Here is a 27,597-nt window from a genome sequence, read left to right as displayed (position 1 = left end):
AGTGCAATGCGTTTTGCACGCGCGTGAGAAAAACCTGATTGTGGTCCCCAGACCCGAACCCGGACTTTTTCACTGAAGTTTGGGTTAGGTGTTCTGTAGATTTTATCATTTCCCCTTTATGACATGGTTATAAGGGGAAATAATAGCATTCTTAGTACAGAATGCTTACTAAAATGTATGAGGGGTTAAAAAACAAACAAAACGATTAACTCCCCTCGTGCAGCCAGCATAGTCGTCTTTCTTTCTTTCAGGACCTGCCAAAGGACCTCTGGTGATGTCCGCGCAGGTCCTGCTGAATGAAGATAGAAGGATCTTCAACAAGTGGATGAGGTGAGTTAAATTTTTTTATTTTTTTTAACCCCTCATGCCACATTTTAGTTAGCATTCTGTATTAAGAATGCTATTATTTTCCCTTATGACCATGTTATAAGGGAATATAATACAGTAAATTGACTTTAATCAATTTACTAACATCAAACCAGGCGTGAAAGTCGCATTGCATCCGCACTTGTTTGCGATTTTCACGCATCCCCATTAATTTATATGGGGCCTGCGTTGCGTGAAAACCGCAGAGAATAGAACATGCTGCGATTTTCACACAAAGCACAAGTGATGCGTGAAAATCACCACTCGTCTGCACAGCCCCATGGAAGTGAATGGGTCCGGATTCAGTGCGGGTACAATGCGTTCACCTCCGTGTAGAAGAGGCCTTAGCGTGGCCCCGTCCATGAATAAACATAAAAAAAGAACAATTTCTCATGATTTTAGGAATGGGTTTTAGGGCTCATTCACACGACTGTATGGGTGCTGTACCTGTGTTGTGACAACTGGAAGAGCAAAACAGCGTGCAGTACTTTTTATGACCTCTTGGGGGCATCTTATGTAGCAGAAATATATTAAAAATGAAGTTAAAAAATTAAAACAAAATAAAAATAAACAGCCACACCAACCATTATTGCCCCAGTCACATGAAACTATACTGTACATATTATATAACAAAACGACCGACACAAAATGGGGAACTAATTATAATTTATTTTGGTGTCAGTTTGCATATTTAAAGAATAAGAAGCTATAGTTTGAAAAATAAAAACACTTTTTAGGCTACTTTCACACTAGCGTTCGGGCGGATCCGTTCTGAACGGATCCGCTCATAATAATGCAGACGGAGGCTCCGTTCAGAACGGATCCGTCTGCATTAAAATGGCAAAAAAAAAGCTAAGTGTGAAAATAGCCTCGGACGGATCCGTCCAGACTTTCAATGTAAAGTCAATGGGGGACGGATCCGCTTGAAGATTGAGCCACATTGTGGCATCTTCAAACGGATCCGTCCCCATTGACTTACATTGTAAGTCTGGACGGATCCGCACGCCTCCGCACGGCCAGACGGACACCCGAACGCTGCAAGCAGCGTTCAGCTGTCCGCCTGTCCGTGCGGAGGCGAGCGGAGGCTGAACGCCGCCAGACTGATGCAGTCTGAGCGGATCCGCTCCATTCAGACTGCATCAGGGCTGGATGGCTGCGTTCGGGTCCGCTCGTGAGCTCCTTCAAACGGAGCTCACGAGCGGACCAGCGAACGCTAGTGTGAAAGGAGCCTTAAAATGTGCATTTCACCCGCACGGGGGAAAAAAAAAAATCGCTCGTGTGAAAGGGGCTTTAGAAGTGAATGGGGCTTCAGTGAAAAATGCATTGCATCCGCAAGCAAGTGTGATGCGTTTTTCACTATTGGTTGCTAAGAGATTTTGTTTGTAAACATCCTGTTTTTTACCACGCGCGTAAAAATGCATTGCACCCGCACGGAAAAACTGAACGCAATCGCAGACAAAACTGACTTAACTTGCTTGCAAAATGGTGCGAGTTTCACTGAACATACCCTGAATGCATCCGGCGCCAATCAGTCACGCTCGTGAGAAAGAGGCCTAAGGCCCATTTCACACTGGCGAGAATTCTGCGCGGGTGCATTGTGCGAGGTGAACTGAATCCGGACCCATTCACTTCAATGGGGCTGTGCAGATGAGTGTATTGTTCGTGTGATAGAGGCCTTCTACTTACCTGCTGCACTGCCCCCATCTTCTGGTTCCTGTGCTGTTTACACCTGGCAGTGCATGGGCATAGTCACATGCACCTGTGCAGCCAATAACTGGCTTCAGCGGTGGTGTGGCCACAAGCAGCATGACAACACTGAAGCCATTGACTGGAGCGGTGTATGACTGCCCATGCACGGCCTGGTAGAAACAGCGCAGGGACTGGAAGATGGAGGAAGAAGAGGCAGTGTGGAGCAGGTAAGTATCAATCTTCTATTTCAGGAGCCATGCTTGAGGAACTTGTTGAAAATAATTTTTACCAGAGAAACCTGGAAAATATGCGACATTTCCTTCCATCCTGCCTCCTATTCATAAATCGGTGCTTTCCTTCACTGCAGAGGACGGCGCTTGTTGGTTATGACCGCCTCCTGCCCCTCAGTTATAGGCCTATTGCACACGGCCGTATCGCTTTTTCAGTGTTTTGCGGTCCGTTTTTCATGGATCCGTTGTTCCGTTTTTTGTTTCCGTTATGTTTCCGTTTCTGTTCCGTTTTTCCGTTCCGTTTTTCCGTATGGCATATACAGTATACAGTAATTACATAGAAAAAATTGGGCTGGGCATAACATTTTCAATAGATGGTTCAGAAAAAACGGAACGGAAACGGAAGACATACGGATGCATTTCCGTATGTGTTCCGTTTTTTTTGCGGATCCATTGACTTGAATGGAGCCACGGACTGTGATTTGTGGACAATAATAGGACATGTTCTATGTTCAAAACGGAACGGAAAAACGGAAATACGGAAACGGAATGCATACGGAGTACATACCGTTTTTTTTTGCGGAACCATTGAAATGAATGGTTCCGTATACGGACCGTATACGGAACACAAAAAACGGCCGTGTGCAATAGGCCATAGCTGCCCTGCAGTAACCAGAAAGCACTTTATCCCACTAACAAGGAAAGAGCTCATTGTTTAACACTTTAATGACCAGACCAGAAAAGGCCTTAATGACCACACACTTATTTGTGATTTAGCACACCTAGTGGTTCATGCAGTTGTAGCTTTTTTTTATATGTTGGACTACTAAAATAATTTTTGTAACAATTTTATGTGACCCATAGGGCTTTATAATTTAATTTTTAGTTTTATTTGGAGAAAACTGTGCAAAACATTTTAAAAAGTGTTTTAATTTTTCAAACTATAGCTTCTTTTTCTTTAAATATGCAAACTGACGCCAAAATAAATTATAATTAGTTCCCTATTTTGTGTCGGTCGTTTTGTTATATAATATGTACAGTATAGTTTCATGTGAATGGGGCAATAATGGCTGGTGAGTTTTTTTTTACTTCATTTTTAATATATTTCTGCTACAGAAATCTTTGACAGTATATTAAATAATGGAGTACTGCACACTGTTTTGCTCTTCCCGTTGTCAGCAAAGACCCGACGGTCATCCAAAAGTAGTATAAATATGCGGCATACTGAATATTTTTTGCAATTTAAAGGTCATTTTATTTAGTGATTCACAGAAATTAACTTTAAATTGCAAAGAATATTCCGCGTGCCACATATTTATACTACAATACAAAAAAAAAATCTTTGGGGACAGAGGTTCGCCATCACTGGTATAGGCTAAAAGAAATCTAATCTAGTGCATATTGTAGTCTCCTAGAGGAGCTAAAAAGTAATTTTTTTTTAAATTACAAAATATAAATAATATATATATATATATATATATATATATAAATCGCCCATCTTTCCCTATAATAAAAATAACTACATAAATGATAAGAAGCATGGGCATCGCCACATGCAAAAACGCCCTTACTATTAAAATATGTATCCCATACGGTGAATGGCGTAACAGTAAAAAAAAAATCTAAATGGCTGATTCTCCATTTTTCCATCGCTTCACTTACCCAATTTTTTTTAAATAAAATGTGATTTAAAAAAAATAAAGTGACACACTCCAAATTGTCCCAGAACATTTAACGGGGTTGTGCCATGTTTTAAGTTATGCCTTATCCACAGGATAGAGGATAACTAACTGATTGATTGGTAGGGGTCCCAGCTGTACTTGGTTATCTCCCATAGAGGATGAATGGCGCGGCAGATCACATGCTCAGCCTGCCGGTCCATGAGGACAGGGGAACGGGACCTCCCTTCTTGGGATTGGGGGGGTCCCAAAGGTTAGTAACCCACCGATCAGTTACTTACTCCTTTGTATAAGGAATAACTTGAAAATTTGGCACTACCCCTTTATAGTGTCTATGAACTTTGAAAAACTTTTGATATATCAAAGGTTTTGATCAGGTGGAGTCTGTATGCTGAGATCCCCACTGATCGCTAGCATGAGGAGAGAGAAGCTGTCTCCCTCCTTTCTGCAGGAGACAGGACCAAGATGAACCCATAGACTTTCTATTGAGTCCATCTCCTGCAGTGAGGAGCGAGAGCTGTGTGTGAGCACTGTGATATCCCAAAAAATGTTTTCAAAGTTTAGTGACCTGCTTGGGCTCTGATTATATGTCCAAGAAAATTTTAGTTTTTTCCTCTGCAAAGCAGTGCTGGATCTGTCCTGGTGGAGACCAGTGGTTCACAACTTTCCCCGTTCTCTTATAAAGGGTCAGCAGGGTTTCTGTCATTGCGTTATTAATTTTGACGGGAAGAATAGCTGTGGCGTTTAATAAAAATAAAAATTTTTTTGTCATATGTTGAAATTTCCAACTGATAGTCTAACGCAGCCTATAACGGAAATGTGAACAGAGCCTAAGGGCTTATTCACATGAACATGATGGGTCCAGGAGACACAATGTCCTTGTGTCGGACACATCTCCCAGGCCAATCACAGTTGTGTGAATCAGCCCTTAGTGGCAGTCAGGACCCGGATGCTGCGGCTGCAGTACCAGCCTTTGTCCTGGGAAATGACCAGAACTAAACCGGTTTCACACAACTGGAATTAAAATACGGTACACAGTACTCTGAGGTAAGTTGTGGTATGACTGTGTACTTCTGTAAATGGGCTGTAATACTGACATTCATGATCCTCTCTCTGACCACGAAAAAAGACTGATCTGCGTAGAAGTAGACACTGCTTCTAATTTAATTGGAAATATTCACCAGAGATCCTCTCTTGGTTTATATGGTTACTACAGATAGTTAGCAAAATTCTGTGTAGAAGATTTATTTCTCTGCCTAACTCTGTTTTCAGCTCCACGTGTGACCCATCACCTGGAATCCTGTGCTCCTTTCCCACAGCTAATGTATCACTGCTGAGAAATAACCGTGACCGGGTGAGTTTTTACATGGGGGTAAAATGCAAGTTAGGTTAAGCCTTATGGGCATAGTAATTATTATTAAATCTTATTAAAGCTAATACCAGGTATGGATCCTAAATGTGCTGCTGTGCCCTACGAGCATGCCATAGACTTCTGAAGCTCTCATTTCCCTGTTCTGTAAATTAAAGGAGTTGTCCCACTAATGTATCCAGCCCAGTAGGTACCGCTGTTATATCCCTTTTTCCAGCTGCCACCATTTATCAAAATTGCCTTATTCTAAAGTTATTAGCCTACCTTTGCACCCTGTGGCAATTCTCTTTTGATATCCAGTTGCTGCAGGTTACATCCTACATTGAAGCTTTGTAATGTTGTACTTAGGAAGCATCATTGATAAGAACAAGGGTCTTGGGGGCATTGCTTACTGACCCAGAGAAATGTCGGTTCGATTGTAGCGCCTCAGTGCAAAGGCAGCAAATACATAAGCTTCCTTCTATTTATCGGTGTCTCTCCTGCCTTAGGCTGGGTTCACACTTGAGCGTTGCGCAAACGCGCGTGTTACGCGCGTTTTTGACGCGCATTTTTATGCACGTTTTTGTAATAGTAAATTTTATAGCAACGTTTGTGTGATTCACTACAGTGTCCTATGGCCACAAACGCCCCAAAAGTCGCTCATGTACTTTTTGGAGCGTCGGGCGTTTTACAGCGCGATCGTACGCGCTGTAAAACGCCCAAGTGTGAACCATTCCCATAGGGAATCATTGGTTTCTCCTTGTTGAGCGTTTTACAGCGCGTAGGAACGCGCTGTAAAACGCTCAGGTGTGAACCCAGCCTCAGACCATTCCACTTCTTGCCTGTGGCAATTGATGTCTTAAGAAGCAGGGTAAGCTAGACTTTTTGTTTGACAACCAGTGGGACAAGAATTGCATCTTCTTCGAGCTCCTCAGGTTCTAGCCCTGCTGCTACTGCTCACAACTCTGCAATGTCAGCATGCCATAACCTACCTGAATCTTGAGGTTTCCTTCTTAGGCCTCATGCACATGACAATATTTTTTCACTGTCCGCAAAAACGGGATCCGTAGGTCCGTGATCCGTGACCCTTTTTTCGTCCGTGGGTCTTCCTTGATTTTTGGAGGATCCATTTTTGGTGTCCGCCTGGCTGTGCGGATCCAAACGGATCCGTCCTGACGTTGACACAATATGGTGCCATTTCAAACGGATCCGTCCCCATTGACTTTCAATGTAAAGTCTGGCGTCCCTTTTATACCATCGGATCGGAGTTTTCTCCAATCCGATGGTATATTTTAACTTGAAGCGTCCCCATCACCATGGGAACGCCTCTGTTAGAATATACTGTCGGATATGAGTTAGAGCGTAAAAACTCATTTCCGACAGTATATTCTAACACAGAGGCGTTCCCATGGTGATGGGGACGCTTCTAGTTAGAATATACTACAAACTGTGTACATGACTGCCCCCTGCTGCCTGGCAGCACCCAATCTCTTACAGGGGGCCGTGATCAGCACAATTAACTCCTCAGGTGCTGCACCTGAAGGGGTTAATTGTACTATCATATCCCCCTGTAAGAGATCAGGGCTGCCAGGCAGCAGGGGGCAGACCCCCCCCCCCTCCCCAGTTTGAATATCATTGGTGGCCAGTGCGGCCCCCCCCTCCCTCTGTTGTAATAAATCGTTGGTGGCACAGTGTGCGCCCCCCATCGCCCCCCCCTCCCTCTATTGTAATAAATCGTTGGTGGCACAGTGTGCGCCCCCCATCGCCCCCCCCTCTATTGTAATAAATCGTTGGTGGCACAGTGTGCACCCCCCATCGCCCCCCCTTCCTCCCTCTATTGTAATAAATCGTTGGTGGCACAGTGTGCACCCCCCATCGCCCCCCCGATCATTGGTGGCAGCGGAGTTCCGATCGGAGTCCCAGTTTAAACGCTGGGGCTCCGATCGGTAACCATGGCAACCAGGAAGCTACTGCAGCCCTGGTTGCCACGGTTACTTAGCAATAGTACAATAGTAGAAGATTCATACTTACCTGCTGGCTGCTGGTAAGTGACAGTTCATTTAGCAATGCGCCGCACAGACCTGTCACTTACCAGTAGGTGGAGCTCCCGGCCGGACACTAACATTGCAGCAGCCAGCAGGTAACTATGAATCTTCTACTATTGTACTATTGCTAAGTAACCATGGCAACCAGGACTGCAGTAGCGTCCTGGTTGCCATGGTTACCGATCGGAGCCCCAGCGATTAAACTGGGACTCCGATCGGAACTCCGCTGCCACCAATGATCGGGGGGGGGGGGGGGATCGATGGGGGGCGCACACTGTGCCACCAACGATTTATTACAATAGAGGGAGGAAGGGGGGGGGGGCCGATGGGGGGCGCACACTGTGCCACCAACGATTTATTACAATAGAGGGAGGAAGGGGGGGGGGGGGCGCACACTGTGCCACCAACGATTTATTACAATAGAGGGAGGAAGGGGGGAGGGGGCGATGGGGGGTGCACACTGTGCCACCAACGAATTATTACAATAGAAGGAGGAAGGGGGGGGGGCGCACACTGGCCACCAACCTATTATTACAACAGAGGGAGGGGGGGGGGGACGCACTGGCCACCAATGATATTCAAACTGGGGAGGGGGGGGGGTCTGCCCCCTGCTGCCTGGCAGCCCTGAGCTCTTGCAGGGGGATATGATAGTACAATTAACCCCTTCAGGTGCCGCACCTGAAGGGGTTAATTGTACTATCACGGCCCCCTGTAAGAGATCGGGTGCTGCCAGGCAGCAGGGGGCAGTCATGTACACAGTTTGTAGTGTATTCTAACTAGAAGCGTCCCCATCACCACGGGAACGACTCTGTGTTAGAATATACTGTCGGATCTGAGTTTTCACGAAGTGAAAACTTAGATCTGAAAAAGCTTTTATGCAGACGGATCTTTGGATCCGTCTGTATGAAAGTAACCTACAACCACGGATCACGGACACGGATGCCAATCTTGTGTGCATCCGTGTTCTTTCACGGACCCATTGACTTGAATGGGTCCGTGAACCGTTGTCCATCAAAAAAATAGGACAGGTCATATTTTTTTGACGGACAGGATACACGGATCACGGTCTCTGCTGCAAAACGGTGAATTTTCCGATTTTTCCACGGACCCATTGAAAGTCAATGGGTCAACGGAAAACGGCACAACGGCCACGGATGCACACAACGGTCGTGTGCATGAGGCCTTAAAAGAAGTGCCTTGTCACCTTTGTCCCGGCTACGGCCTTATGGCGGCCCTGAGAGAACGCTTACCACATGGAACGGCACTCTTTATCCCCATCCATTAGTACTAACAACATGGTAGTGACTCCCACAGACTTTCCTGGTATTCCTGATGTGGCAACTGTTGCTTTGAGCGATTTTCAAACCTCCAGTGAGTCTGCTTCTAGCAATCTCCTGAAATACATGCTTGTTGCCTTCAGCAGATGTATGCACAGTGACTTGGCCCAGCTGATAAGCCAGCTTCAATTCACCATAACTGACTTAGAAACCCAGGGTGTCACAGATGGAGGTTAAAATGGGCGAATTTGCATCCCTGGTGCCCACAATGGCCTAGCTGAGGAATTTGAGCAGATGCAAAACAAAATAATTGATTGACACCCACAATGGCCTACCTAGGCAGTTTTGGAGGTGGTTAATATACAAAGTAGCAGAGAAGGCCGTAGTGCTCACAGGAGAGCTGCTACCTTCTCAGAACAGCTGATCTTCCGGGGTCCTGTTTGTCGGACCATCACTGATCAGATACTGATGACCTATCCAGGGGATAGGTCATCTAAAAAAAAAAACGCTGTAAGAAGCTGTGAATGGTTGCCCCGTTGTCTGTAGTCTGCTTTATGTCTTGCTGACTTCGGACAAATGTTTTGTTTCTTACACGTGTTATCCTTTTTGTTATTGTTCAGTATTCCCACACATTCACATGAACATATACACACTGTGGTTATAACCAGTTCACACGTTAAAAAAAATCAGTGTGGAATCCACATGGTTTTTGTGTGCGGTTTTTCATGCGTTTCTTTTAACAATGGGTGTTCACTTCAATACAAAGCTGAATTTTCAGCTTGAGGTTTTTGAGGCAGATCTGCACCAAAAAACGTGTGGAAAAAGCGCAAAAATGTATGGCCTTACATTGTTTTTTTTCTGCTGCCTGTTCATTTCAATGGGAGATTCAGTGCTGATTCTGCCCCAGAATAGGGCATGCTGCTTCTTTATTCCGTGTGTAGCAAAAAGAAAATGCTGCTCCCCATTGAAATGAATGAGAGGCTGTTTTGAGCTTTTTTTTTTTTTTTTTTTAAGCTGATTTTGAGGCAGAAAAGCTCCAAAATCAACACCAAAAAACTCTGGCTAATGTGGTTATCTAGCCTTTACTGCTTCCATTCTTTTGCCACACCTTTTAGGCTACTTTCACACTAGCGTCATAGGGTCTCAATACCAGAAAAAAACGCCTCTGTTTTGTCCCCATTCATTGTCAATGGGTACTAAACGTAACTGAACAGAATGGAACGCTCCAAAATGCATTCTGTTCCGTTCTCATACCGGAGGGCAGCATGCTGCAGTTTGCTTTCCGTCCTGGGATGCGGCGGAAGACGGATCCGTCGTGACCCACAATTCAAGTCAATGGGGACACAATAGAAAACTGATCTGTCCCCCATTGACTTTCAATGGAGTTCATGACTAAACCGTCTTGGCTGTGTTAAAGATAATACAACCGGATCCGTTCATAATGGATACCGATGGTTGTATTATCAATAACAGAAGTGTTTTTGCTGAACCCTTCCGCATCCAGCAAAAACGTTACTGTGAAAGTAGCTTAAATGTAAAAGGCCTTAATAGCCCCTATACACTTTTCCCCCAGTTCATAACACACATTCCTGAATAGATCCTTTTCTTCTTGGGACGAAATCTTTATCTTCATTCTGCTACATCAGCTGTGATTTGAAATTGTTACCTGCTCTGACTATGCGGCTGTAATGCTCACTATGACAGACTACTACACATCTCTTGCCTTTTGTCGTGCCTCAATACTTATTAGAAGATCTTGGATAGAGATGAAATACGCTTTGCCTTGACTATTTTCAAACAAATGTAAACTCCATGTTCTGTCAGTTCTTTCTTTGGAATGCTCTCAAGGCGTTCCTCAAAGGGATATTCATCAACGTTTGCTACAGAATGGAGAGAGACTGGGAAAAAAAAGTTTTCTGATACCATGTTTTATATTCGTTCTTTGGAACTTGTTAACAAACTATCTCCTTCCCCTTCCCGTACTGCCCAATTGAAGACCCTTCGCCTTCATCGTAAAGAATGTCATATATATACGAACACCAATTGAAGCTAGTTAAAACCCAGTACTACCCTTAGGACAATGAGGTTAGGAGGCTGTTGGCCCACACACTTAGAAAACATCTGGTTAAATCTAAGGTTCCATTTCTAAATGACCTGTGCACAGGTTTCAAAATATACAACTTCTCGAAAATTCTTATTCCCTTAATTTACCCAAATTATCTGGCGCCTCATTTAGAACGCTTGAATGAACCTCTCACTTTGATCACTTTCGTCTTACAAGGCCCCTGGCTCTGAAGGCCTTTCAAATACTTAATAAAAGTATTTGATGGCATCTTATCCCCAACTTGCTTTTCACCTTACAACAACTTTGTCCCAAGGAGCTTTTCCAAGTGAGATGTTGAAAACCGTAATCGTAACCCTCCCCAAGCCAGATAAGCCACCAGATACTTCCCCCACCACCACCAAGAATTTCAGACCCATCTCCCTTTGTTAATGCGGATGTAAAAATTTAAGCTAAGACCCTAGCCAATAATCTTGATTTAGTTATTCCACATCTGATATCACCTGATCAAACAGGTTTTGTGAAGGGATGCCAGATGAAAACTCTAGAAGGATCATTAATATACAGTGATCCCTCAAGATACAATGGCCCCAGGATACAATATTTTCAACAAACAATGGTCTTTTCTGACCCATCGCAAGTTGAAACCAGACTCCACATACAGTGTCTCAGACTCAGATCCAACTGATCAAGGCCACCTCTCTGGTAAAATAGCTGTATTAGTTGCTAGTTATCAGCTATTCCTGACTGTTATAAGGACTTGTTTTATCAGTCTTAGGGTCCATTCACACGTCCATTGCACGGACACCTGCAATGTGCGATCCGACACTATAATAGAAAATGCCTTTTCTCGTGCTTTTTTCCATTGGGGGACACAGACCATGGGTATAGCTTAGAGGTATTAGTAGGAGGGACACTATGCAAATGAAAGAGCTCCTCCTCCTCGGGCTATACCCCCAGACTCCACCAGGAGGAACTCAGTCTTTGCTTAGTGTCTGGTGAAGGAGGTTGACACTCTCTGATTCTACTCCTTTTTGTTATTTTTATTCTAGATGGGGACACAGGTCGGCATGGCGCCTTCCTGGTCCCCCGTGGAGTGCCCGCCGCCATCTTTGGGACGTTGCCTGGCTGCCTCCATTTCCCCCCAAGAAGATAAGTGGATCCGGGCTCGACCTGTTAGCTCCGGCATCCCACCAGCTGCTGGGACGCCTGCTGCCTACCCTCCTCCAGAGCACTGTTCTCCTGGATTGGAGTCAGAAGTCTGAAGAGGCGCATCCCTGCTGGTCTGGACATCGAGGGAGCATGCTGAGCAGATAAGTATTGCCCAGTCCCTCCCCCTCCCTCTGTGTCTGTTTGTCTGTGGCTACCTGGGTGAGCTTGAAGAAGGATCCTGATGGGGCACTTTCTTCATTTTGGCACTGGAGTACTGGCATCTCTTCCCCCTTAAACTGTGGGCTTCAGCGCTTCTCTCGTCGGGCCTTGGCTGCTGCGCTCCCTCAGCGCCCGCCGGCAGGCCGCTCCTCCACGTGGTGTTTGTTTAAATCACGCGCGCGCTTATTTCCGCGCATATTTTCGCGCGTGCGCTTATTTTCGCGCATATTTTCGCGCGCGCGCTTATTTTTCGTGCGCGCGCTTATTTTCGCGCGCTTTTTTTCGCGCCATAATGACGCGTTCGGGGAGGCGGAGCCTCGGCATGCCGCTCTGACTCTCCTTACACCGGAGACTCTGTTTGCTCATGGCCGTGCAGCTCCTCATCACTCTACTCCGTTTTGTGCCAGGCAAGCTGGTAGCTCAGTGGTACTGCTGCTGCTGCCCCATGTCCAGGCTTTCTGAGTTCAAAGCCCCTTTCAGCCTTCAAAAATTGTTTATATTATTCTAGATGGGGACACAGGTCGGCATGGCGCCTTCCTGGTCCCCCGTGGAATGCCCGCTGCCGTCCTTGGACGCTGCCTGGCTGCCTCCATTGCCCCCCAAAGAAGACAAGTGGATCCGGGCTCGACCTGCAGCTCCGGTATCCCACCAGCTACTGGGTCTCCTGCTGCCACCCTCCACCAGAACACTGCACTCCTGGACAAGGAGTCAGAAGCCTGATGAGGTGCATCCCTGCTGGTCCTGGAGTCGAGGGAGAAGTTCTGCAGGAGCAGATAAGTATTACCTGCATCCCTGCCTTACCCCCCTCCTCCACCCCTCCTCCACGTCCCTGGGGGCCTGCGGTCCCCGCTTGGGCATCTGCCATGTCCAGCGCGGCCGCTAAATTGGTCTTAGTCGCCAAGGCAACCATGTCCTTTAATCCTGTGGCGCTAACGACTCCATCTCTCTCAGTGGTCCCCACAGTGGGTGACTGACTACGAAGAGGCAGCGTGAGCGGCAGCATCCCACCTCGGATGTCTCCGTCTCTCCACCCCCCTCACCTCGCCGGTGGCGCTTGCGGACTGCTCTTCCCCCTCCCTAGGGAGAGTAATCCGAAGGAGAATTATCCGGCTCGGACGAGCCAGGTCCTTTTTGGACTATAGGGCATTTTCAAATCCTGTGACGCCAACCACCTCTCTAAGTGGTTTTCCACAGAAGACGCCCGACTACTAACAGGGAGCGTGAGCAGCAGCATCCCTCCTCGGATGGCTCTGGCTCTCTCCCCCCCCCCCCCCCCCTCGTCTAGAGGCGCGTTCGGGCGACTCTCCCCTCCCTTAGGGAGCGCAAGTCTGAAGGAGAATTTCCGGCTCTGATTAGGTCATGGAGCGGGACCCCTCGCCTAAGCTCTCCACCAGGGTGGCTGACTTAGTGGTGACTGTCCGAGACACCTTTATTCTCCAAGGGGATTCTCCTCCTTCCACTGGTCAGGAGTTCCCCCTTTTTCCGTCCAGGCAGTCGGAGACTACCATGTTCCCGGTCCATGAGGGATTTTTCCGCGGTCATGTCCAGGGCCTGGGGTAGTCTTAATAAGGTTCTCGACCACCCAGCGCATGAATATACTTTCCTTTCCCTGCTGACGGCGAGGAGAGGTGTCTCCTCCCCCTAAGGTGGATCCTCCGGTGGCCGGATTAGCCAATTATGTGGCCCTTCCTGTCTTAGTCAGTTCCTCTTTCCAGGATAAATATAAAACAATATATACGAGATATATATAAAGAAAAAGTCAATCCTGAGTCCCAACAAGGACAAGTACTTGCGCTGCTGGTCCCGATATGGTGTGGTAGGTAGTTCACACTGAATGATCAAAGAATAAGGGTGTTGGAACCGCGCTGCTCGGGGCTATGTGGTCCGTTTCGCCAGTGGATATAGCAGGGCACCCGCGTCTCTCCTCTTCACCTAAAGGGGATCCAATCCTTCACAGACCGCCTCCTCTACAGGGTCAAGAAGATTTCGCAAGATAGTGAAGTACCCTCCGTTATGTTGGTTTAAAAGGTTTTATTATACTCACAAGAGTTCACAGAAAACAGGCATAAAACACAAAAGAACCGTCACGTTCCTGCCCGACCCGGGTTTCGCTCACTGGCTTCCTCAGGGGCGACAACTGCGCATGTCCGCAGTCAGGCCCTTTAAATAGTCTGGCCTCTTATATCACAAGTGCCGGAATCGGCCCAAATTGCATTTTCATATTCACTTTTGCAAGTCAAACAAACTCAATAAATAATAAAAGCATCCTATATATTCAAATTATAGCATTTTCTTTTAAAATACACTCTTTTCTTTGCCGTTGTTATACAAAGGATCATCTGTCTTATTGCACACCCGCATCTTGCATATCACCTAAACAAGCTCTTTTTCGTTCCGGTTTACATAGTCAAATATTCTAGTCTTCTAGGGTCACTCGATTTACATTTACTGTTGCATGCACATTTATCATTACGTTTCCCGTTGCATCATTATGCTTGCCGTTACATGTGATCCCACCCTCCTATGCCCACGTCATTCAGGTGTTCTCAGCCCTCCTCCCTCACAATATCCACGTCACCTAGCCTCGACACCCATCAGGTGGTCACGCCTATTGGCGTGCCTCAAAGGTCCTCAAGAAGGATGGAAGAGAACTCACCAAGTGACATCATAGAAGAGGATCGTTCATATTATGCAGGGTTTTAAATCAAATTCGATATTCAGGCCCCCAGGCTGCAGGGTCCCCAGCTGGTAGATCCATTCTACTTCTTTTCTATTGATCTGTGCCAGCGAGTCCCCCCCTCGCCAGTGCGGCTTGACAACTTCCACTCCGGCAAACTTCAAGCCCCGCGGATCTTTCCCATGCATAAGTTTGAAGTGAGCCGACACACTGTGAGTCATCAGTCCCTTCTTAATATTCCGTATATGTTCCTGAATCCTTATTTTTAATTTTCTCACTGTCCTGCCAACGTACTGGAGCTCACAAGGACACTCCAGCACGTATATGATCCCCTCATTTTCGCATGAACACGTCCCTTTTATGCGGAACTCTTCGCCATTTTTCTTGGATATCATACAGTTAGTGTTTTTTAGACGTCCTTTACTGTCCCGGTTTCTGCATCCAGTGCAGAAGCCGCACCATGTGAATTTTCCTCCATCCTTCTTCGGTTTTACAATTACTGGGGGGATAGCGCTATGAACCAGCTTCGTTTTAATGCTCGCAGCTTTCCTAAAGATAAAAGAGGGATTATCGGGAATGACCTTACCTAACACTGGGTCGTTCTTTAGGACGCGCCAGTTCTTTTTCACCGCTTTTTTGATCTTATCGGCCATCGAACAGTACTTTGTCACAAAAGAGAATCTGTAGTCTTGTTCATTCTTTTTCCTTTTTATGTCCTCCCTGTCTTGCTTACATTCATTCTCTTTCTTTTCTTCCTCCTCTACCATTTTAATACATGTATCCAGGACGACTTCGTCGTAACCCCTTTCAAGAAACCTATCTTTTAGCACCTTACACTGTGTCCTATAATCTTCTACTGCTGTGCAATTACGGGCCATCCTTTTAAACTGCCCTTTAGGTATGTTTTTGAGCCATGGCCCGTAATGGCAACTTTTCGTATCGATATATGAGTTCACATCAGTTTCCTTGAAGTACGAGCTGGTTTTAAATCGCCCCTCCTCTATCTGTATGCATAAGTCCAGAAAGTTAACAGATGTATTGCTGACTTCCCCCACAAAACGCAGGTTCCAGTCGTTCATATTTAGTCCCTGGATAAAGGTCTCAAGTCCCTCCCTCTCTCCTTCCCACACCAGGAGACAGTCATCTATATATCTTCTCCAGAGGGTAAGCTTACCCCCTGGGATATCTGCTCCTAGTGTGGGAAGGATGGTCTTCTCCTCCCATGCCCCCATAAAAATATTGGCGAAGCTGGGGGCGAATTTCGCCCCCATCGCCGTCCCGATGCACTGAACATAGTGGGAGTCCCTAAACCAGAAGTAATTATAATCCAAACAGTATTCGAGACATTCCAGGATAAACTTTCCCTGCACATCTTCTATTTTGGGGTCATTCCTGATCCTGCTTTCCACCGCTTCTATACCTAACCCCTTTGGGATAACGGTATACAGGGATGCCACGTCAATTGTGGCCATCCATGTATTCGTAGTGGGGGGAGTTAAATTCTTGATGAGGTGTATCACTGCCCCTGTATCCTTTAGATGCGAGGGATTTTCCATCACATATCCCTGCAGAAAAAAATCGATATATTCTGTAATTCTACAGGTTAGTGAATTGAGACCAGAAATTATTGGCCTCCCTGGGGGATCGGTCATGCTCTTATGCACTTTTGGTAGATGATATATCACCGGCACTATTGGGAAAGGAACGGTAAGGTACTCATATTCTTGTTTATTAAGTACTCCTTTCCTGAAACCCTCTTTTAGTATTCCATCAAGAATCTGTTTATATTCAAAGGTGGGGTTCTTTTTTAACTTCTTATATGTGGTTTCATCAGAAACCAATCTCGCCATTTCTGATTCATAATTCTCCTTATTCATTATCACCACCCCCCCCCCCTTTGTCAGCCGGCTTAACGATAATATCCGGATTCTGCTCCAGATCTTTCAGGGCCTTTCTTTCCTTGTAGTTGAGATTATGTGTCACCTTACTATTGTCCATGCTTTCCAGCTCTTTCAATAGACCTGTCTTAAATGCCTCCACACACTCGTTGTTCTGGTTTTTGGGAAAGAATTTGGATTTTTCTTTCAATTTTGTGTGGACAAAACCCTTTTCCTCCTCCACGTATTTATTCTGCGGTGCTGGATTGTTTATCCAATATTTGGCCATATTGATTTTCCTAATGTACTTGTGAATGTCCAGGAATGTCTCGAATTTATTAACTTTCTGGCTTGGTGCATACTTCAAGCCTTTTCCGAGGACACTTTTTTCTCCTTCTGTTAAAATGTGGCTGCTCAAATTAAAGATCCCTCTCACATTTTCTTGCTCTTTTTGGTTTTTGGGCTTATTCTTCCCTTTTCCCCTTCTTCCTCTGCAAGACTTCTTTTTAATGGTGTTCTCACTGCCTGTTCTCTTATTTCCCCTTCCCTCTGCACTCCCTTTATGCTCTGATGGGGAAAATTCTGCTCACCCTGCTGTTTTAACCTTGTTCTGTCTACGTCTTGATTTTCTTTAATCTGATTCTCTCCACGGCCATTCCCTTCATAATACGTCCCTCTTCCATATTGACTCGTACAATAGTCATCCTGTGATCTCCAATTTTTCTTTCCCGAGAAAAAAGTGTCCTCGGGAAAGGCTTGAAGTATGCACCAAGCCAGAAAGTTAATAAATTCGAGACATTCCTGGACATTCACAAGTACATTAGGAAAATCAATATGGCCAAATATTGGATAAACAATCCAGCACCGCAGAATAAATACGTGGAGGAGGAAAAGGGTTTTGTCCACACAAAATTGAAAGAAAAATCCAAATTCTTTCCCAAAAACCAGAACAACGAGTGTGTGGAGGCATTTAAGACAGGTCTATTGAAAGAGCTGGAAAGCATGGACAATAGTAAGGTGACACATAATCTCAACTACAAGGAAAGAAAGGCCCTGAAAGATCTGGAGCAGAATCCGGATATTATCGTTAAGCCGGCTGACAAAGGGGGGGGGGTGGTGATAATGAATAAGGAGAATTATGAATCAGAAATGGCGAGATTGGTTTCTGATGAAACCACATATAAGAAGTTAAAAAAGAACCCCACCTTTGAATATAAACAGATTCTTGATGGAATACTAAAAGAGGGTTTCAGGAAAGGAGTACTTAATAAACAAGAATATGAGTACCTTACCGTTCCTTTCCCAATAGTGCCGGTGATATATCATCTACCAAAAGTGCATAAGAGCATGACCGATCCCCCAGGGAGGCCAATAATTTCTGGTCTCAATTCACTAACCTGTAGAATTACAGAATATATCGATTTTTTTCTGCAGGGATATGTGATGGAAAATCCCTCGCATCTAAAGGATACAGGGGCAGTGATACACCTCATCAAGAATTTAACTCCCCCCACTACGAATACATGGATGGCCACAATTGACGTGGCATCCCTGTATACCGTTATCCCAAAGGGGTTAGGTATAGAAGCGGTGGAAAGCAGGATCAGGAATGACCCCAAAATAGAAGATGTGCAGGGAAAGTTTATCCTGGAATGTCTCGAATACTGTTTGGATTATAATTACTTCTGGTTTAGGGACTCCCACTATGTTCAGTGCATCGGGACGGCGATGGGGGCGAAATTCGCCCCCAGCTTCGCCAATATTTTTATGGGGGCATGGGAGGAGAAGACCATCCTTCCCACACTAGGAGCAGATATCCCAGGGGGTAAGCTTACCCTCTGGAGAAGATATATAGATGACTGTCTCCTGGTGTGGGAAGGAGAGAGGGAGGGACTTGAGACCTTTATCCAGGGACTAAATATGAACGACTGGAACCTGCGTTTTGTGGGGGAAGTCAGCAATACATCTGTTAACTTTCTGGACTTATGCATACAGATAGAGGAGGGGCGATTTAAAACCAGCTCGTACTTCAAGGAAACTGATGTGAACTCATATATCGATACGAAAAGTTGCCATTACGGGCCATGGCTCAAAAACATACCTAAAGGGCAGTTTAAAAGGATGGCCCGTAATTGCACAGCAGTAGAAGATTATAGGACACAGTGTAAGGTGCTAAAAGATAGGTTTCTTGAAAGGGGTTACGACGAAGTCGTCCTGGATACATGTATTAAAATGGTAGAGGAGGAAGAAAAGAAAGAGAATGAATGTAAGCAAGACAGGGAGGACATAAAAAGGAAAAAGAATGAACAAGACTACAGATTCTCTTTTGTGACAAAGTACTGTTCGATGGCCGATAAGATCAAAAAAGCGGTGAAAAAGAACTGGCGCGTCCTAAAGAACGACCCAGTGTTAGGTAAGGTCATTCCCGATAATCCCTCTTTTATCTTTAGGAAAGCTGCGAGCATTAAAACGAAGCTGGTTCATAGCGCTATCCCCCCAGTAATTGTAAAACCGAAGAAGGATGGAGGAAAATTCACATGGTGCGGCTTCTGCACTGGATGCAGAAACCGGGACAGTAAAGGACGTCTAAAAAACACTAACTGTATGATATCCAAGAAAAATGGCGAAGAGTTCCGCATAAAAGGGACGTGTTCATGCGAAAATGAGGGGATCATATACGTGCTGGAGTGTCCTTGTGAGCTCCAGTACGTTGGCAGGACAGTGAGAAAATTAAAAATAAGGATTCAGGAACATATACGGAATATTAAGAAGGGACTGATGACTCACAGTGTGTCGGCTCACTTCAAACTTATGCATGGGAAAGATCCGCGGGGCTTGAAGTTTGCCGGAGTGGAAGTTGTCAAGCCGCACTGGCGAGGGGGGGACTCGCTGGCACAGATCAATAGAAAAGAAGTAGAATGGATCTACCAGCTGGGGACCCTGCAGCCTGGGGGCCTGAATATCGAATTTGATTTAAAACCCTGCATAATATGAACGATCCTCTTCTATGATGTCACTTGGTGAGTTCTCTTCCATCCTTCTTGAGGACCTTTGAGGCACGCCAATAGGCGTGACCACCTGATGGGTGTCGAGGCTAGGTGACGTGGATATTGTGAGGGAGGAGGGCTGAGAACACCTGAATGACGTGGGCATAGGAGGGTGGGATCACATGTAACGGCAAGCATAATGATGCAACGGGAAACGTAATGATAAATGTGCATGCAACAGTAAATGTAAATCGAGTGACCCTAGAAGACTAGAATATTTGACTATGTAAACCGGAACGAAAAAGAGCTTGTTTAGGTGATATGCAAGATGCGGGTGTGCAATAAGACAGATGATCCTTTGTATAACAACGGCAAAGAAAAGAGTGTATTTTAAAAGAAAATGCTATAATTTGAATATATAGGATGCTTTTATTATTTATTGAGTTTGTTTGACTTGCAAAAGTGAATATGAAAATGCAATTTGGGCCGATTCCGGCACTTGTGATATAAGAGGCCAGACTATTTAAAGGGCCTGACTGCGGACATGCGCAGTTGTCGCCCCTGAGGAAGCCAGTGAGCGAAACCCGGGTCGGGCAGGAACGTGACGGTTCTTTTGTGTTTTATGCCTGTTTTCTGTGAACTCTTGTGAGTATAATAAAACCTTTTAAACCAACATAACGGAGGGTACTTCACTATCTTGCGAAATCTTCTTGACCCTGTAGAGGAGGCGGTCTGTGAAGGATTGGATCCCCTTTAGGTGAAGAGGAGAGACGCGGGTGCCCTGCTATATCCACTGGCGAAACGGACCACATAGCCCCGAGCAGCGCGGTTCCAACACCCTTATCCTCTTTCCAGGATGCTGTAGACAGACGCATAGACTCTCTTCCAGGTCCTTTTTTCGCTGGCAGCGCGTCCCTGTGACCTACCTTTCACTCAGCAGGGGTAGCCAGTGCTCTCTCGGTGTGGTTACAACACCACCACCAGGAACTGGCGGTACGAGATGCGGCTACTAACACACTGGAGTTGGTTCTCCAGATGTCTCAGGCTTCTAAGATTCTTTGCGAAGCTTCTAGGGACATTGTTTCCCTCTTTGCCCGCAGGTTGGCCATCTCTGTCACTCAGCGCGAAGAGATCTGATTGAAGGTGTGGGACGCTGACGCCTCCACCAAGCGTTCCCTTGCTAATCTCCCCTTTGGGGTTTTCAGACCTTATGGGGATCAGCTGGACGAGTTCATCTCTGCATGCCTTTTGCCGTTTCTCATCTGGTAGGCCGTCGCCTGCTTCCTCCGCCGGGGGTCTCAGGTCGCCCGCAAAGAGGCCTTCCTTTGCACCAGCCTTTCCGGCACTAGAGGACCCAGTCAGCCCGCCCTGCTGCTCCTAGGCCTATCACATGTCCCGATTGCGGAATCCCACCATCGATTCCTGCGCTTCGCCATTATGGGTCGACACTGTCAGTTTGTCGCCCTTCCTTCGGGTTGGCGACCACCCCGCGGGTCCTTGCCACGGTCCTGGACCGCTCATGGCGCTTCTTCGTACCAGGGGCATTCCTTTGCTGCGCTATCGGGACGATATCCGGATAGAGGCCCCCCTCTCTACCGCAGACCACGGACAGCGTCCGGATCACTGTTCAGACCCTGGAACGGTTCGGCTGGCTGGTAACTTTCCCAAACTCCTGCCTCTTCCCGTCCCAGAGGCTCTCCTTCCGGAGGGTGATTTTGGACACCTCGGCTGCCAAAGTATTCTACCAGCCTTCAAGTCCTCCCAGGTCCAGGGGGCAGTGTCGCATCTGCTGCGCTCTCCGTGCCTCTCCATTCGGGAATACTTGCAGGTCCTGGGTCTTATGGTAGCCTCTTTCGAGGCCTTCCATATGCCCAGCTTCACACTCGCCTGGCGCAACAGGAGATCCTTTACCTTTCAGCGGGTTCGGGCAGCTCTCCCTTGGTGGCTGTTCCCAAAGAACCTGAGGTCGGGGAGTTCCTTTCTCGCATTCTCCTGGACGATCGCCGCCACCGATGCCAGCATCCTGGGTTGGGGGGGCGTTTTCCAGTCTCGCACGGTTCAAGGAATTTGGTCGGCGGCAGAGTCTCGCCTTCCAATCAACTTTCTGGAACTGAGGGCGATTTTTTCCGCTCTCTCTCTCTCCTATTGGACCTCTCTCCTTGCGGGCCTCCCAGTGCGGGTTCAAACGGGCAATGCCGCGGCCGTGGCCTATATCGACCATCAGGGCGGGACCCGCAGCCGGATGGTGATGCAGGAGGTGAAGAGAATTCTGACGTGGGCGGAGACGCACGTTCCGGTGTTGTCAGCAGTTTGCATTCCAGGAGTGGACAACTGGACAGCGGACTTTCTAAGCCACAACACGGTGGATCCAAGCGAGTGGTCTCTGCATCCAGAAGGGTTCGAAGAAATCTGCCACAGATGGGACCGTCCGGATGTGGACTTAATGGCGTCCGGGTTCAACAACAAGATCCCATTGGTCCTGGCTCGCGCCCGAGATCCGGAGGCGTACGGATGGATGCGCAGGTGTCTCCGTGGCAGGACTTCAGCCTCCTCTGTTTTCCTCTCCTACCAAAGGGTCTACGCCAGTTCGAGGCGGAAGGGACTCCGACCGTTCTCATCACCCCAGAGTGGCCTCGCCGCGCGTGGTTTTTCGGACGTGGCTCGGTTGCTGGCGGACGCCCCATGGCCTCTTCCCGACGGACAGGACCTACTGTCTCAGGGCCCGTTCTTCCACCGGAATTTGCGGTCTCTTCGTTTACTGGCAGGACTGTTGAAACCGCCATCCTGATAAAGATGGGGTTCTCGGATTCAGTGGTTAGGACCATGATCAGTCCGGGGAAGTCTTCTTCCTCCCGGATTTACTATCGTACCTGGATGGCCTTCCTATCCTTTTTTGAGGGTTCGGGGTTCCCTCCCCTTCGGTTTTCCATCTTGATGGTACTGTCTTTTCTTCAGTCTGGGCTTGTGCAGGGACTGTCGCTTAGTTCCCTGTAAGGTCAGGTTTCGGCGCGGGCCGTCAGAGGTCCCTTGCTCTTAAGGGTCCGGTGGTGACCTTTCTTCGGGGGTGGCGCATTCGGTTCCCCGTATGTTCCCCCTTTGTCTCCTTGGGATCTCAATTTGGTTCTGCGCGCTCTGCAGTCGGCCCCCTTCGAGCCTTTGAGGAGGGTCTCTCTGACTGTTCTCATCTGGACTTCCTTGTGACCATAGCTTCTGATACAGCTACATAGCGTAGTGATTACAGTTCTGGGCTATTATGCAGTGGCTGTGAGTTCACGTCCCATCACGAGCTTTTAAGTCAGACTGGTGTCGAAGCTGGCCGCTCTTTCCTGTCAGGAGCCTTTCTGGTTTTCCACCAGGATTAAGTTGTGCTCCGTCCAGTCCCCTTCTTTTTGCCCAGGGTGGTCTCTCCCTTCCGCCTTGATGAGGATCTTGTCCTGCCTTCCTTTTGTCCTTCTCCGGCTAACCCCAAGGAACGCACTCTGCATTCCCTGGATGTTGTACGGGTCCTGAAGGTGTGTCTCGCGGCTACTGCTTCCGTCCGCCGTTCTTGGCGCTCTGGATCTGCTTGGCTATTTCCGCGGCTTGTCACGCTTGTGGTGGAGTTCCCCCGGCTAGAATTGCCGCTCACTCCATTGGGGCGGAGGGGGCTTCCTGGGCAAGACGCTGTCGTGCCTCTGCGTCTCAGCTGTGTACGGCGGCCACCTGGTCGTCCTTGCATACCTTTGCAAATTTTTGTCAGTTGCATTCACTGGCTTCGGCTGATGCGGCTTTGGCCGCAGGGTTTTGCAGGCTGTGGTTCCTGTTTGACCGTTGGGGCGTTCCTCCTGGCGATGCTGATATTTTTTCCCACCCCATGGACTGCTTTTGGACGTCCCATGGTCTGTGTCCCCCAATGGAAAAAAGCACGAGAAAAGGAGATTTTTGTGAAACTCACCTGTAAAATCTTTTTCTCGTCTTTTCCATTGGGGGACACAGCTCCCACCCATTATTCCTGTTGCAGGAGGGGTCTTTAGTTCAGTTTTTCTGTTTCTGGTTGGACCTTATGGCTTGGTCCGATGGTTTCCATGATTTTTTCTTGCTCCTTCTCCTACTGCTTGTGCAACGCCTGAGTTCCTCCTGGTGGAGTCTGGGGGTATAGCCCGAGGAGGAGGAGCTCTTTCATTTGCATAGTGTCCCTCCTACTAATACCTCTAAGCTATACCCATGGTCTGTGTCCCCCAATGGAAAAGACGAGAAAAAGATTTTACAGGTGAGTTTCACAAAAATCTCCTTTTCTGGTCCGCAATTGCGGGCAAGAATAGGACATGTTCAGTTATTTTTTTCAGGAACGGAATTACGGATCCCGAAAATACGGATTCGCATCCGTTCCAGCCCCATTGAAAGTGAATGGTTCCGGAACTAATGCGGACCCAAATTATGGACGTATGAATGGACCCTTAGTCATCTGCTTGTTTTTCTTAAATCTTCATTTTCTCTTATCTTGGGATGACATTTTGGGGCTTTGGAATCGATTGCTAAACTTACAATGATTTCAACATACAATGGTTTTCCTGGAACCAATTAATATTGTATCTTGAGGGACCACTGTATTGGATTTTGTGGAGAGGAAAAACTTACAAGCATACAGCTCTGTGAACGGAAATATAAAAAAGTTAAACTGGTGATGCAAAGAATTTTTTTTTTTTTCCAAAGGTTTTTATTTTTATATATATATATATATTTTTTTTTTTAATAAACTGTACAAATTTGGTATTGCTGTATTCATATAGAGCCACAGAATAATGACATATTGTCATTTTTAGCGCACAATGCTGTGATGTCAAAACCCCAAAGACTTTGGAGGAAGTTTTTTTTCCCCCTTTTTTTTTTCAATAACAGACATGGTAATTTAAATGGTGCTGTTAAAAAATAAAACTTATCCTGCAAAAAATATGGCTGTATGAACAGAAAATTTAAAAAAGGTATGGGCTATTGGAACATTGGGAGGAAAAATTAAAATGCAAAACAAAAAATGGGCCTGGTATTTAAGGGGTTAAAGAGCATTACATTACATAAGATTATTTCCACTGCTGCTAAACACAACAGTTCAGACGAGGTTCCCTAGTGGGACTAAAATACTTTTTTTTATTTTTCTAAAGAATTTTTAATTTTCAAGTCAATTTTCCTCCCTCAAGCGATTTACTATTGAAAATGTATCACTGTTTCCATAATGACCCGCTTTATGCCACCATCACCTTGCCTCCCAAAAAACATAATGGCAAGCGATCAAAAAGTTGAATGGGCTCTACAATGGTAGCTATAAAGATGTCAACTCATCCTGCAGAAAACGAGCCCCAAGAAAAGACTATTGCCAGAAGATTTAAAAAATATGGCTCTCAGAAAATGGCAACACAAAGACATGAATATTTTATTTTTTTAATTCAAAAATTATTTTAGTAAAATGTAAAATAAAACCAGTATCGCTTTAATCATATTGACAAACAGAATAAAGTTAACAAGTAACCTTTCCCGCATAGTGCACACTGTAAAAATAAAATCCAAAAAGCAATGGTGGAATTGTTGCCTCTTCATCCTGGTTCTCAAAAAGTAGAATAAAAATCGATCAAAAAAGTCATATGTACCTCAAAATAGTACCAATAATAATGGCAACTGTTGAGAGAGAAATAAAAACCGTATGGCTGTACTGGTGCCCCTGAGGCTGTTCAAAGAAAGCATGGCGCCTGTAAACCAATCCATGGAAACTACAATGCCATTTCTGTTGAAAACTTGCAATTTTCATTTTTCAATCTGCTGTGCCTTCTGCTGAGTGTTGTCTCCAAAATGGGGTAGCTTCTTGGAGATTCTATTTTTTATTTCACCCCAGAGCCTTTACAGTTGTCAGCACAAGCGCCAAATTGGCTCTTAAAATGTACATGCTGCTCTATTACGCCTGTGCCATCTCGTACATTCAGGCAGAAGAGTAGGGCCACATGTAGGGTGTTTCTACAACTGCGAAACACAGCAATAAGAGGGCTTACTTTTCACACTGGAATACAATGTGGACAACATATTGGGTTCTGAAATGGCATATCTGGAAACATTGTAGTTTTTACTTTGCACTAAATTCATTTTGGCAAAACGCCAGTGGTTTCTAAATATGCCTGCCACCCTTCGGTAAATTTTGTGAGGGGTGTTTCTATAATTTGGTCAGTTCTTGCTGATTAAATTTTTTATTTAAAGAGCCTCTGTCAGCACAATAAATGCTCTTAAACCAGACATACTGGCTGGTAGGGCTCATAATGCTGAGGCCTCATACACACGACCGTTGTGTGTTTTGCGGTCCGCAAATTGTGGATTCGCAAAACACGGATGGTGTCCATGTGCGTTCCGCAATTGGTGGAACGGCACGGACAGCCATTGATATAACCGCCTATTCTTGTCCGCAAAACTGACAAGAATAGGACGGGTTATATTTATTTTTGCGCACGGAACGGAGCAATGGATGCGGACAGCACATGAAGTGCTGTCCGCATCTTCTGCAGCCCCATTGAAGTGAATGAGTCCGTATCCAAGCCGCAAAAACTGTGGCTCTGATGCGGACCAAAACAACGGTCGTGTGCATGAGGCCTGATTTAAAAAGATACCTTTCTTGTGTCTGTATGCTAAACAGCTGCAGAGATATGTGTGTTTTTATTTATATGCAAACGAGAATGTTGGAGCACTAGGAGCTGAATCCTTGGAGCACTGCTTTGTAACTCCCCCCCCCTCCCCTTGATTGACAGGGGTAGACATCAGCATGCGGAAGGCAGAGCTGTGTGCTAGCAAATACAAATCATATATACTAATTACTATAATGGTTTCTGTTATGTAAGCCCTTCAAAGTGACTTCAGAACTGAATTGGTCCTTTAAAGTTGGGTTTGAAAAAAAAAAAAATGGAAATTTTGAAAAATTCTTTCTAAAATTTTAAACCTTCCTTCTAATGTCCTAAAAAAAATTGACTTTTCAAAAACGATGCCAATATAAAGTAGACATATGGCAAATGTTCATTAATAACTATTTTGTGAGGTAACGCTGTCTGTCTTACAAGCAGAGAAATCTGGATTTAGAAAATTGTGAATTTTTCAATTTTCTGAAATATTTTTTTTTTTTTTAATTTATTTTTTTAATAAATGTAAAACATATCGAATCAAATTTTCCACTAGCATGGAGTACAATGTGTCATGAGAAAACATTCTCAGAATTAGTTGGTTAAGTAAAAGCTTCCAAAGTTATTTACACACAGTGACATGTCAGATTTGCAAGGTGGTTCGTAAGGTGAAAACGTCTTGAAGCAGTTATTAAGACGTGCTTTTGTTGCTGTTGTATGGTTATTTTTATTGATGTATTTGGATGTATTCTTATTCTTCACCCTGCTTCCTCTCCATTAGGTACTTAGGTATGGGCAGCCGTATCGTATAACCCTAGAGCTTTATGTACCTGAGTCTACAGTCAATCAAGACCTTGGGATGTTCATGGTTTCAATGTCGTTTTACACCAAAGGGGGAAAGGAGATTTTTTACACTGCTCGATCTGTGAGTTACTGATGTTAGTGCCTGATATGTGACTTAATGATGTTTTTATTATGCAATAATTTCATCTTGTTGTCCTTGTCACTATAATGTATCTCACCAGGCAATGCTGCACTACAAGTCCCCTCTTCTGAAAACATTAGAGACTCTGGCCACATTCCCTTTGTTGCTGATGGGGTTTTCTGAGCAGAAGCAAACTCTTGAAGTTGAGCTGCACTCTGAATATCGTGAAGATTCGGTTAGTATAGTAAGAGAGACATTTTTCTAATCCTCTTCTTCTTTGTGCCCCTTTCACACGAGTGAGTTTTCCGCGCGGGTACAATACGTGACATGAACGCATAGCACCCGCACTGAATCCTGACCCATTCATTTCAATGGCTCTGTGTACATGACCGGTTTTATTTTTCACACATCCGTTCTGCGTTGCGTGAAAAACGCAGC

At 45.8% G+C, this 27,597-nt stretch overlaps 1 protein-coding gene across 2 annotated transcripts in view; it reads left to right on the top strand.

Annotated features, from left to right (window-relative positions):
- The window catches only part of BSCL2 (BSCL2 lipid droplet biogenesis associated, seipin), an 85,951-nt gene that overhangs the window by 30,840 nt on the left and 27,514 nt on the right, over positions 1-27,597 (top strand). Inside the window, exons 3-5 of one of the 2 annotated variants that reach the window (XM_044270436.1) lie at positions 5,237-5,318; positions 27,016-27,159; positions 27,260-27,394. In XM_044270436.1, coding sequence (XP_044126371.1) covers positions 5,237-5,318; positions 27,016-27,159; positions 27,260-27,394 — 361 coding nt within the window. Of the gene's footprint in view, positions 1-5,236; positions 5,319-27,015; positions 27,160-27,259; positions 27,404-27,597 lie in introns of both variants that reach the window. The other variant, XM_044270435.1, reaches the window with a different exon arrangement.

The sequence above is a fragment of the Bufo gargarizans genome, chromosome 10 (genome assembly GCF_014858855.1).
Source record: "Bufo gargarizans isolate SCDJY-AF-19 chromosome 10, ASM1485885v1, whole genome shotgun sequence".
NCBI classification, from domain to species: domain Eukaryota; kingdom Metazoa; phylum Chordata; class Amphibia; order Anura; family Bufonidae; genus Bufo; species Bufo gargarizans.
Note: the sequence above shows the minus strand (reverse complement) of the source record. Positions and strands in the feature narration are given on the sequence as shown.